Source organism: Sapajus apella, unplaced genomic scaffold (assembly GCF_009761245.1).
Source record: "Sapajus apella isolate SASKATOON/1434 unplaced genomic scaffold, GSC_monkey_1.0 scaffold119, whole genome shotgun sequence".
NCBI lineage: Eukaryota > Metazoa > Chordata > Mammalia > Primates > Cebidae > Sapajus > Sapajus apella.
Genome location: NW_022437059.1, coordinates 1350621 through 1363179, shown reverse-complemented (window position 1 = coordinate 1363179; position 12559 = coordinate 1350621). Strand labels below are relative to the sequence as shown.

General features: G+C 43.2%; 1 protein-coding gene across 13 annotated transcripts in view; it reads left to right on the top strand.

Annotated features, from left to right (window-relative positions):
- The window catches only part of ARHGEF11 (Rho guanine nucleotide exchange factor 11), a 110297-nt gene that overhangs the window by 61077 nt on the left and 36661 nt on the right, over window positions 1-12559 (top strand). For 10 of the 13 annotated variants that reach the window (XM_032260700.1, XM_032260699.1, XM_032260697.1 and 7 more), the window contains 5 exons: window positions 2960-3009; window positions 3848-3905; window positions 4737-4915; window positions 6063-6134; window positions 11574-11693. In XM_032260700.1, coding sequence (XP_032116591.1) covers window positions 2960-3009; window positions 3848-3905; window positions 4737-4915; window positions 6063-6134; window positions 11574-11693 — 479 coding nt within the window. The remainder of the gene's footprint in view (window positions 1-2959; window positions 3010-3847; window positions 3906-4736; window positions 4916-6062; window positions 6135-11573; window positions 11694-12559) is intronic. The other 3 variants (XM_032260703.1, XM_032260702.1, XM_032260701.1) reach the window with 1 other exon arrangement.

Below are 12559 nucleotides of genomic sequence, written 5' to 3'. Positions count from 1 at the left end.
AAAAAAAAGGATTTTAGAAGTAGTTTGAAAGATGGACATGAAAAGCAAATCAGCAAAATAGGAATTTGGTGGGAAGGGAGTAAAGAGTGAGTGGGCATCATAGCCAAATCCATCAGGTTACAAATTGTGTATAGAAGGGGTGTGAACAGTCAAAACTCCAGCATGTGCCAGCTAGTGGAACCATTGTTAGTGGTCCAGGCTGAGGGGGATAGTCAGAAAGACGGTGGGTGTGGAAGATTCCCTAAAGGGTAAAGAAGTGTCCCTAAAAGGAGTGAACTTCAGTGCAGTAAGTAGCATTGGGCTGGTGCCAGGGAGCATCCTAGGCTTGGCTTAGAGGAGAGGACAAGGAAAGGATTGGGAGCAGGTTTCCCGTTAGGGATGGTGCAGAGGAGGAGGGAAAATACACTTGTATTGATTCTTGAGGAAGATTTGGGCTATGTTCACAGGAAAGGTGAAAAAAGGATTTCAAATTTGTAACCAAAATGAGATATGTGGATCATATAAGGATATAAATAAGCATGGCTTCTTATGTTTGGGAGTAAACTTACATCAGTGGGAGATTTGTTTTGCATATCCTGAGGGGAAGCTCTAAAAAGATACTTTTATTCTTTGCTTTTCTTATTTCTCAGGGTTCCCTGACTGGGGTGAGACAGTTAGTAGAACTGCCAATACCTTGTACTTTTCCTCTGCAGCCTATCTGGTACAGAAAATATGGGATCCCCTCCAGTGAAGCATAGGTTCAACTCTCCTTTACCTTCTTCCTCCTCTTAGGCTGAGCAGAGTCAGACCCAGAGAGGAAAGAATGAAAAGATGGCATACAAGGAGAATATCAGTTTTAAAGACTATGTGTGTGTGAGTGTGTGTGCATGCGTGCATGTGTGCGTGTGTGTGTTGGGGAGGAGAGTAGAAGAGACTTCATTCATTTGGATTGGTGTTGAAGTCACAAGAATAACAAAGCAGTAGCAGTAGTTATCTTTTCCAGATATATATTAGGTTTCTTTAATTCACTGTTTCTGAAAGTATAGTCTGTGTTCTGCCTGAATCAGAATCACCTACGCCCAAGATGATTGAAATCCTTTTTCTTGGGGCTGACCTTGGAAGCACTGAATTGCTTTCTGGCAAGAGGTCCATGAAATACACTTTTTAAAAATTCCTGCAGTGATTCTCATGCTTGCTGAAGTCTGAGAACTACTGCTCAAGTTCCTTTACTCTGAAGAGTTTAGTTGTTGTTTTTTTTTAATCACTAAGTTATTAGAAGTCACCTCACGTGTTTCATACATTCAGGCAAGACAGCTCTGTTCTCTTCAACATTAGTTTCTAAATGAATGTATAAGCAGGAATTTCAAGCTATTTGCAAGTATTCTTCCATAAATAGCACACTTTAGATGAGGGTAGTCTTGAGTCCCAGTATTGAAAAGCCAAATTGGAATGTAGTCATCACTATGTTTTTTTTTTCGGAGTAGAAACGTTTAGATGGGCTTTGTGGGAGTTTTGTTTTGATCAGAGGAATGCAATTTACAGATTTAATGATCACGTTGGGGCAAATGTACAATATGTAATTTTTATGCTTCTCATTAACTTGTTTTGGCTTTAATGTTTTTTGCGCTTCCTGGATGTAAATTAAACTAGGACTATAAGTCATTTAAAACTATCTTGTGAGGCTGGGCATGATGGCACACGCCTGTAATCCCAGACTTTGGGAGGCTGAGACAGGAGGATTGCTTGAGCTCAGAAATCCAAGACCAGCCTGGGCAATATGGTGAAAATATTTGTCTCTACAAAAAATACAAAAATTAGTCAGGTATGGTGGCACATGCCTGTAGTCCCAGCTACTTCAGAAGCCAAGGTGGGAGGATTGCTTGAACCCAAGAGCTCAAGGCTGCGTGAGCCAAACTCACACCACTGCACTCCAGCCCTGGTGACAGAGTGAGACAGTGTCTAAAAAAAAAAAAAAAAAAAAAACCATGTTGTGATCAAAACCACTGTAGCCTCCAGTCAGATGACAAGTCGAAAAAGTGAAGAGCATGATCTTTTGAGCACCTCAGTCAGTCACCATCAGAAGCCCTTAATTTGGTTTATTTTAAAGGGAGAAGCTGGGCTGAGTATGGAGGCTCATGCCTACAATTCCAGCATTTTGGGAAGCCAAGGCAGGAGGATCACTTGAGCACAGGAGTTCAAGACCAGCCTGGGCAACATAGTGAGAACTCATCTCTACAAAAAAAAATTTTTTTTAATTAATTAACCAGGCATGGTGGCACACACCTGTAGTCCCATAGCTACTTGAAAGGTTGAGTTGGGAGGATCGCTTGAGAAGACCAATTCTGCAGTGAGCTGAGATCATGCTTCTGCACTCCAGCTTGGGCTACAGGGCAAGACTCGTCTATTAAAAAAAAAAAAGGAAGGGAGAAGCTGTAGATGGCTTTAGAAAGGTTTTTTTAAAAGAAAAGTTATTATCATTTTTAATGATGTGAGCCCCCAGAATATTTTACAAAACCTCTCAAGACCTAGGAAACTCTTGTTTTAAGCCTTTTCTCCATATTTCTCTTAATAATTATTTTAACAATTATGTTTCATACAGTAAACTCATTTTTCCCCCGGATAGTAAAATATAACTCGTATTTGACCTTGGAACATATCCAGATACATTAGAATGAAGCACACATGCTCTTCCCAGAGCCTGGTCCTGCCTGCCTCCTGCCTTGGCCTGACTATCAGAAGTCTAGCATCTTATCTAGGTGGAAGGAAGAGCAGGAGATGGGACCTTATATAGTTCACTCTAGTTTAAAAGTAGTTGTGTCTCTAAAGTGGAATAGGAAGTGCACCCAGCATTTGAGGTACTTAACACAGAGAAATAGGAGGAAATTTCAGAGGAGAGGTGATCTGACAGGGACCTTGGTGTCACTTCAGTGACCTCTGGGAGAGGTTGTTGGGCTCTGCTGACCAGGCCTTCTCCTTTCAGGAGGCGCAGCCATGAAGGCCGGTGTGAAGGAGGGCGACCGGATCATCAAAGTGAGTGACCCCAGCATGCACTCCCGCTCCCAGCTGTGGAGGCAGATGTGCAGGGCACTCCTGGCCTTGCCCCATCCTGCACACTTTCATCTTGATACTAACTGCCAGGCAGCCACTGAGTTAGGGGTGATCCATGCGAGGGAGCACAGTGGTACAGCGTGAGAGAGAGAGCAAGGAGGAAGATAGCTGTGCTTCGTGTTTAGGCCCTTCTCGACTCTAAAGCAACCAAGCTTTCAGAACAAGTTTTATTATTCTCATTTCATAACTGACCAAAATAAGACTAAGAGGGAGGGGTAGTAACTCGTGGAAGGACCCAAGACTTTGATTCTCAGGTTGATATTCTTTCTTCCATATAATGCCAACCTGGGGTCCTTGCCCATTCTGAACTACTATAACCTGCCCTGGTTATTCAGGCCTTTCTTCGACAGAATGGTGTTCAAAACCAGCCTGGGCAACATAGTGGGGAAGCATTAAGGAAATCCTAGGTGCAGAGACTTGTTAGTCCTCTGTAAGGAGGAAGCACGCTGGGGCAGTGGACATTCGCATGTGTGTGAGACAAATGGTTGGAAACGTGTGTCCCAAAAATAAGTGAATGAATGAACAAATTAAGGAACGAAGACACAGGCCTTAACCCTGAAACCTTATAGGCCAGCTGGAGAGACAGAACAAATAGCAGCTATGAACAGAACAAATTCATAGTGTGACTTGAGTAAACAAGTGACCAGAGGAGGCTAAGAGCATTGGAAAATGGCTTCCTGAAGAAGTGGCGTTTTGAACTTACGGAAGGATGCCCTAGCTGTTCATCACCATTACTCAAAATTGTTTGTCCCTCCAACAGGTCAACGGCACCATGGTGACCAATAGCTCACACCTGGAAGTGGTAAAGCTGATCAAATGTAAGTTGGAGAGAGGTGACCGCTAAAGTAGGGGAGCAGATGGGCCAAGAGGGGGGAAAGGGCAGGCCTGCCATCCCAGGAGGTTTCCTTAGTAGATGTGTGAGGCAGCTGAAGTTGCATCTTTAATCTTACATGGAGTGATCCATTTAAATGGCCACAATTCCCTATTATTTCAAGTGGAGACACTACTAGGCTGTCATGAGACATCTTATGTTTACCCACACCCATCTTTGCCACTCCTGTTCAGACCACATCCTACTGGGACCAGGTCTTCCTCAAATACCTTTCAATTCCCTCCCCCATTCATGGACATTCATACTCATTTGTTTTCTATTTGGCAGGGAAAAGCAACAATAATCTGTTTGTAGCCAGGAAGGCTCAACAATTTGAGTCTATACAAATATTCAAATAGAAGCAACAAATGTTGAAGAAAGAATTTAAGAATGTGGGAAGTTTGGGGAGGGCAGAGGGCTAGACTCTGAGTGCCTGGTCTGTGCCATGTGGGCAGTATGCTCCGAGTGTGACACTGGCCACTTACTTTAGTGAGATAAAGGGGGAAACAAGGGGCTGCTGAGGCGGCCCGTGGGGTGCGTTCCCAGGTGTTTATAAGTGGAGTTCTAGTTGAGGTCTCTGCATGAAGGAAGGGCAGCAAGTGGTACTTGGGTCCATGCAGGGCATGAAGGCAGGGATTAAAGAACAGGTGGGACATTAAAAGTGAGGAGAACTTAATCTACAGAATTATAAGCTTAATGACAGGACAAGGGAGAACAGTCCCCCGCATCCCCCCACCACCGTACCTGGACTGTCTCTCAAGTCCCTCTCTCCCTCTAGCTGGTGCCTATGTTGCACTTACCCTCCTGGGCTCTTCACCTTCATCCGTGGGCATCCCTGGGCTTCAGCAGGACCCATTCCCAGCAGGAGCTCCCCGAATCACCCCAGCGATCCCCCCACCGCCACCTCCTCCACCTCTTCCACCTCCACAACGCATCACAGGACCCAGACCTCTGCAGGTAATGATCCTTCTGGTTCTCTTTCCTCATCCTAATGTCCTGTTGAAGAGCTCCGCATTGGGGAGGAAAGCAGGTTAAATCCATTGGGGCTGTGGTAAGCACAGCAAGCCAAAAGACATATGGAAGAGATTGAAAGAGTCAACAAAAACGAGGGCTGCACGGTAACAGTTGTTCCCTGCCTCAGTGTCCTCCTTCTGTGGAAATGCATATGTGGTTTTATCACACAGCAACATTGTATGTTTCCTAAATGTGTGGAAGACTCTAAGGGCGCTCTCCAATAGTACTCCTCATCGGAGAGAGAGTGCACACTTCCGGCAGGGACAGAATGCATCTGTTCAAGACCGTTGCTAGCCAGTGTTAACCAGGGTATGGTATAAAGTCAAGGTGTAGGGGAAAGGCTTCCTAGAGAAAAGCCTGCTTCAAGGTGCAAAATACAGAGCCCCCTCAGTAGAGGGAGGGATCAGAAAAGGACAAAAACAAGTGGAGGCCAGTGCAGTGGCTCATGCCTGTAATCCCAGCACTTTGGGAGGCCGAGGTGGGAGGATCAGTTGAGCGCAGGAGTTTGAGACCAGCCTGGGCAACGTGGCAAAACCCTGTATCTACCAAATATACAAAAAATTAGCCAGGCATGGTGGCACGCACCTGTGGTCCCAGGTACTCAGGAGGCTGAGGTAGGAGGGTTGTTTGAGCCAGAAGGCAGAGGTTGCAGTGAGCCGTGATTGTGCCACTGCACTCTAGCCTGGGTGACAGAGGGAGACCCCATCTCAAAGAAAAAACAAACAAGTAGAAAGGGAGCTCTAGAAGCAAGGAAGGAACACCTGTGTGAAGAGTTAAAAGAGGACAAGATGCAGACAGGTATAGGGAACAGGATTTTTCAGTTGGAATGAAGACTAAACCCACAAGTCTTGGGAGACTTTAGGGAACAACTTGTTGCCAAAGGTGATTACAGCCAAGGTTTTTAGAAGTTCAGGAATAAACTCAAAATAAGATCTGTGTTTACTGCATTCCAGCAAGGCACTGAATAAAACATACTTATGATTCAGGCTCTACTCTGATAGCTTTCCTTGCCCAAGAATCAGCAGATAGAAGAGAGTTAAGCTATTGAGTTCATCCCTAACTCTTATACTGCCATATTTTCCATCTCTAGGATCCCGAAGTTCAAAAACATGCCACCCAGATCCTCAGGAATATGCTGAGGCAGGAAGAAAAAGAATTACAGGTAAGTCGCTGCCAAGGATAGACTGGCCATTGCCTGAGTGAAATAATACTTTCTTAGAGCAGCCTGCCAACATGCACAACTTCATTTACAGGCAATATCCCATCACAGTAAAACCTTAAAAAATGAAACTTCCGGACCACTAAAGAATTATCATTGGCCAGTAGAATTTATTAAAGCAGAATTTCACTAGTAGAATGAATAGGATTCTCCATGTGTAATAGGTTAGGATAGTGAATATGTAGACCAAAAAAAAGGGTCAATGGAGTTTATCTGGGACATTTCCAAGGAAAGGAAGGGAAAGAGAGAAGAAAGGAAAGGGCAGGTGAGTCCTGGGCCAACGTGATAGAGGTGGGGAGCACTTGGGTGAAGGATGAAGAGAGTTTTCAGGCGTAGGAGTGATGTGCACAGAGAACAGTAAGTAGATTAATTTCCTGGAGTAGAATAACCAGATTCCTATTACAGCCATACATGTAAGTGCCACCATATACAAAACATGGTTGGCCAGGTGTGGTGGCTCACACGTGTAATCCCAGCACTTTAGGAGGCTGAGGTGGGCAAATCGCAAGATCAAGAGATAAAGACCATCCTGGCCAACATGGTGAAACCCCATATCTACCAAAAATACAAAAATTAGCCCGTCGTGGTGGCGCACGCCTACAAGCCCAGCTACTTGGGAGGCTGAGGCAGGAGAATCACTTGAACCCAGGAGGTGGAGGTTTTAGGGAGCCGAGATTGTGCCACTGCACTCCACCCTGGCAACAGAGTGAGACTCCGTCTCAAAAAAAAAAAAAAAATTGTTATATTTTCTAGGCTATATAGAAATGAAAAAGATTCTGGTTCTTCCCCTCAACATGTTTAAAATCTAATGGAGGAGATTTAAATTACAGTAGGAGGAACAAATAAGAACAAAGGAGAGCACAATTAATTAATAATGGGAAATATGGGGAAGGACTTCACAGAGTAGATAATACTTCAGCTGGGCCTTGAAGAGCAGTACTTGAGTAGGCAAAAGAGGCGGGGGAGGGAATGCTAGTAAAAAGACGGTATAGGTCAAAGACACAAAGATATAAAAAAACATGTATTTATTTCACAAGCACTGAGTTCTTGCTGTATGCTAGGTACTGAGTGCGTGTTGAGGCAGCAGATGGGAGTACTGCTAGGGGTGGGCGTTGGAATGGTTACAAAGATAAACAAGAAGTGAACCTCTCCTTTAATGGGTTAGTGATTCCATAGGATATGGATGGATGAAGATATACTATGTTATGATAAGTGCTGATATTTATATATTGGCAAATGTCAGGGTAATCAAGACAGATGGTACTGGTTCAAGGACAGACCTATAGATCAATGGAATAGAATTCAGATTCTGGAAATTAACCCATACATCTGTGGTGAACTGATTTTCAACAAAGGTGCCAAGACAATTCAATGGAGAAAAAATAGTCTTGAACAAATAATGCAGAGACAACTGGATATCCACATACAGTTAATGAATTTAGACCTTTACCTCACACAGTAAACAAAATTTAACTCAAAATGGATAAAGACTTAAATGTAAAATCCAAAAGTATTTTTAAAAACTATAAAACTCTTAGAAAAAATTTTCAATAGCAGTAAATCTTCATGACTTTGGATTGGGCAGTGGTTTCTTAGATAGGACACCAAAAGCATAACCAAAAAAAAAAAAAAAATTAGTTGGATTTCATCAAAATTTAAAACTTTTGGGTGTCAAAGGATACTATTAAGAAAGTAAAGGCAACCCATAGAAGAAATGGGAAAAAAAATATTTGCAATTCATGTATCTGATAAAGGTCTAATACCAGAATATATAGAAGACTTAACTCAATAATAAAAAGACAACCCAATTTAAAAACTTGCAAAGGATTTGAATAGAGAGTTTCTAAACACCCAAATGGCCAATAAGCATGTGAAGATGTCCAACATTGTTATTCACAGGGAGATGCTAATCAAAACGACAGTGACCTACCACTTCTCACCTATTAGGATGGCTGTCACCAAAATACTGAAAAATAACCAGCATTGTGAGATGGAGAGAAATCTGAGCAATACTTATTTATGTTTTGTCTGCATATTCACTATCCTAATCTATTCCACCATTGATGATGGGAGTGTAAAATAGTGCAAGCACTCCAGAAAACAGTTTGACAGTTCTTCAAAACATTAAACACAGCGATACTATATGACCCAGCAATTCCACTCCCCGGTAATTCTCCCAGAGAATTGAGAACATAGGTTCACACAAAAACTTGTACATGAGCATTCATACCAGCATTATTAATAATAGCCGGAAAGCAGAAACAATCCAAATGTTTATCCTCTGATGAACAGATAAGCAAAATATAGTCCGTTCATACAATGTGATTTTATTCAGCCATAAAAAAGAACAAAGTACTGATAAATGTTACAACATGGACGAACCCTGAAAACAGTATGCCAAGTGAAAGAACCAGACACAAAAGTCTATAGTTATATTGTTCCACTTACACGAAGTGTCCGGAATATGCAGATTTATAGACAGAAAGTAGATCAGTGGTTGCCAGAAGGTGGAGAAAGGGGAAATTGGGAGTGACTACTTACAGGTACCAGCTTTCTTTTGGAGTTATGGAAATGCTCTGGAATGAGATAGTAGGGGTGGCTGTACAACTCCGTGAATATACTGGAAGCCACTGAGTTGTACACTTTAAAATGGTCATGTTTATGTCATATGAATTATAGCTCAGTAACAGTTTAAAAAATTAATGTTCTTGAAGCCCAAAACAAGGCATAATGATTTATTCAATAATCAGAAGGCTTCATGAGGGATGTTTGAGTTGGGCTCAGTTCGCTGTTACTAAAATGTTAAAAATGGCAGTGGGACCATCAGTGGTGGCTTATGCCTGTATTCCCAGCACTTTGGGAAGCCAGAGTAAGATTACTTGAGCCTAGGAGTTCAACACCAGCCTGGGCAGCATAATGAGACCACATCTCTAAAAAAGTTAAAAAATTGGCCAGGCACAGTGGTGCATTCCTGCAGTCTTCTTAGCTGCTTAGGAGGCTGAGGTGGGAGGACTGCATAAGCCCAGGAGTTAGAGGCTGCAAAGCTATAATCACACCACTGCACTCCAGCCCGAGTGACAGAGAAAGACCCTGTCTCAAAACAAAAAAAGAAAAAGTGAGTCTCGTGAGTGCAGGTGTTACTGGCCTTGAATACCATGAGGAGCATGGAATTTGTTTTGGAGTCTGTTGGAATTAATCAAAGAATTTTGAGTGGGGGACTGATTACATTTTCAAACCAGTGTTCTTTGGAGAAGTCTGTTAAATGTAAGGAAAGCATCTAGGAGGCTTTGTAGTAGATCAGCAATAATGACAGTTTTAAAAAGAACAGGAGGAGTAAGAACAAAAAGGAGGGGATAGCCATGGGAGACATGAGAGAGGGCCAATCAGTAGAACTTACCACTTGGTGAAGGGGAAGAAAGAATAAAAGATGACCCCAAGTTTGTGTGTCTGGGTAGATCAAGTGATACCAGTGACAGAGTGAGATAGAGGAGAGGAGCAGAGCTTAGAGGAAGGAAATAAAGATCAGCTTTGGGTATACTGAGTGTAAGGTGCCCGTGAGACATTCAGATAATGTTATCTCCATTCAGGCACCAGGCATATGGAGATAACAGGGCTGAACTTAGGAGAAAAGCCTGGGTTGAAATAGAGATTTGGATGTCCTCAATATGAAGGTGATAGTTGAAACTTGGGACTGGATGACTGAAAGAGCTCACCCAGAGCACCAGTGCAGAGAGGAGAGAGCTGAGGATGGAATTTTGGGACATATGTGCTTCTACAGCACATGGCACCAACCTCTAATATCATACCACTTGTTATTTGATTTTTGAAAGAGTAGCCTGTGCAGTAATGGGAGGAAACTAGATTGTATATGTGAAGCAAAGAAGTGCAGGGCCCTAGTTGTAGACTAATGTTTTTAAACATTTGGCTGTGAGCTGGGCATGGTGGCTCACACCTGTAATCTCAGCACTTTGGGAGGCCAAAGCAGAGGATCATTTGAGGCCAGGAGTTCAAGAGCAGCCTAGGCAACATAGCAAGCCCCTGTGTCTATGTAAATAAATAAATACAGTAAAATAAAATCAGAAAACCACAAAACCACAGGCTCATATTCCTTTAAAAAAAGAAAGAAAGAAAACATTTGGCTGTGAAAAGAAGAAACAAATGGGGCAGTGGCTTGAAGAATCATCAGAATTGATTAAAAGAGTTTTGTTGTGGTGATTTATTTTTGTTTTAAATCGGGAAACTTGAACATTTTGTGGAATGGAGGGAAGGAGTCATTGGAAAAAGGAGACTTTGAAGCTATGTGAACAGTGTCCAAGAAGAGCCCAAGGCAGTCAGAGGGATTAACTTTGTAAAAGATTCAGACATCGCGTTTCTTCTGAGCCAGGAAAAAAGATGGCTAAAGATGTTTTGAAGTGGAGTACAGTTGGGAAGGTTTTTACCAGATAGTATTATCTACCAAGGCTAGGGAAGGGTTGGGCCTTGATGGGCATGGAGAAGATGTAATATTAGACACGGGGAATTTGTAAAATGGTTGTCAGGTAGCAGTGAATTCCTAGATGAGCCTAGATAATATGTGAACCCATTGTCTTTATTTCACCATCAAGGTATGGAGCACCTCCTGTTAATAGCTGCCATGTATTCAGGTGTGTGACTTTGCGCTGGACATTCTGCTAACCACTTCACATACATAGTCTCACTCCACTGTTACACCCATCCCATGAGGCAGGTATTGTCATCTCCATTTTATCGATGAGGATGTATTCAAGCTTGCCCAAGTCTATACAGCTAGTCAGTGGAGGTGCCAGAATCCAAAGCCAGGTGTTCCTGACTGTGAAGCCCTCCACCCCTGTGCTGTCCCCTGCTGTGTGCCCTGAGCAGTGCTAGATAAGTGCTGAGATGGTACCTGCTCTCCAGGAGCTTCCTGAGGACGGGACTGGCAGAGGTGTTGGCTGCTCTAGTTGATGCTGCTTCCTCTCATTTCTTGTGGTTCTCATTGTGTGTCAGTTCCCTCTTTAGTACTTCTTTATGTTCTGGTCTGGACGGTCACTTAAATATTTCACACTTGAGTGGCAGCTGAAGAAGACCTCCTTTGGGTTGTGGGACTTAAGGCTTACCTTGAAGGATGGATCAGATTAGGACAGGCCTTTGTGTTTGTCTTTCACTGGTTGCCTCGTGTGCTCTTTTTCTCATCACTTACATCTTTTTCTGATCCTAAATGATGTTGAAATGGCGTGCATCTACTTGGAGGCAGAGAACTCTTCTCTCTCCTCTTTGTTTTGGGATAACTACCTGTCCTCCCCACTGGTGAGTCATCCATTCTCTGCTAACCACCCCTCTCCTCTGCCTTTTCCCCTCCCTGCTCTCCTCCTCACCCATCCCCAGCGTATCTGTGAGGACTATAGCCGGAACCCTGACAGCCTACTGGAAGAGCAGATGGAAGGTGCCCGGCGGCGAGTCACTCAGTTACAGCTGAAGATCCAGCAGGAGACTGGTGGCTCAGTGGTGAGTGACGCAGGCACAGCTCTAGGAGGGCCACATGCAGTGCAACTGGGGCTAGAGCGAGGGGAAAAGCAAGGACAGAAAGTTTCTTGGATTATGCCAGGATCTCAAGGCTGAACTAATAAGTGTTTAGTATCTAACAAAGAAACCAAGGTCAGCACCAGAGAGGCTGAGCACTGTAGTGACGCTTGGGATACCATAAAAAGAAAAAGCCTATTTTTTGCCCTCCAGCAGCATAGGCGATGGAAAGAAAGAAATATGAAGTAAGCACACTGTCAGTGTTAGTCTCCGAATTATCCTTCTCTTCCGGGTAATTCCTCATAGCGGGTGTATGTATATTTCTATACTGGTTTTACCCAGTGTTTCATCTGGTACCCTTTCCCACCACCTACCCTCAAGTAATGAGTCTTCTCAAAGAAATACAAGCACTTTTTAAAGTCAGGCTACATAAAAGACCCCCAGTCAGTTGAGATGGATCTATATCAGCAGATAACCATGCTTGATGAGAAACTCCAGAGAGTAGATGTTTCTTTATCTATTTTCTTCAGGGACTTTGCTATGAGTGTCTTTCTGCTTTCCATCAGGCCTTAATTTTTTGGGTAAATAAGAAGTAACTCTCCAGAAACTTTAAGGTCTCCAACAAAAACATTTGCCAAAGCCAATAGAAATTATTTAAAGATGATCTACGGCCGGGCACGGTGGCTCACACTTGTAATCCAAGCACTTTGGAGGCCAAGGCAGGCGGATCACCTGAGGTCGGGAGTTCAAGACCAGCCTGACCAACATGGTGAAACCCCGTCCTTTAAAAAAAATAAATAAATATGTGTGTGTGTGTGTGTGTGTGTGTGTGTGTGTGTGTGTGTGTGTGT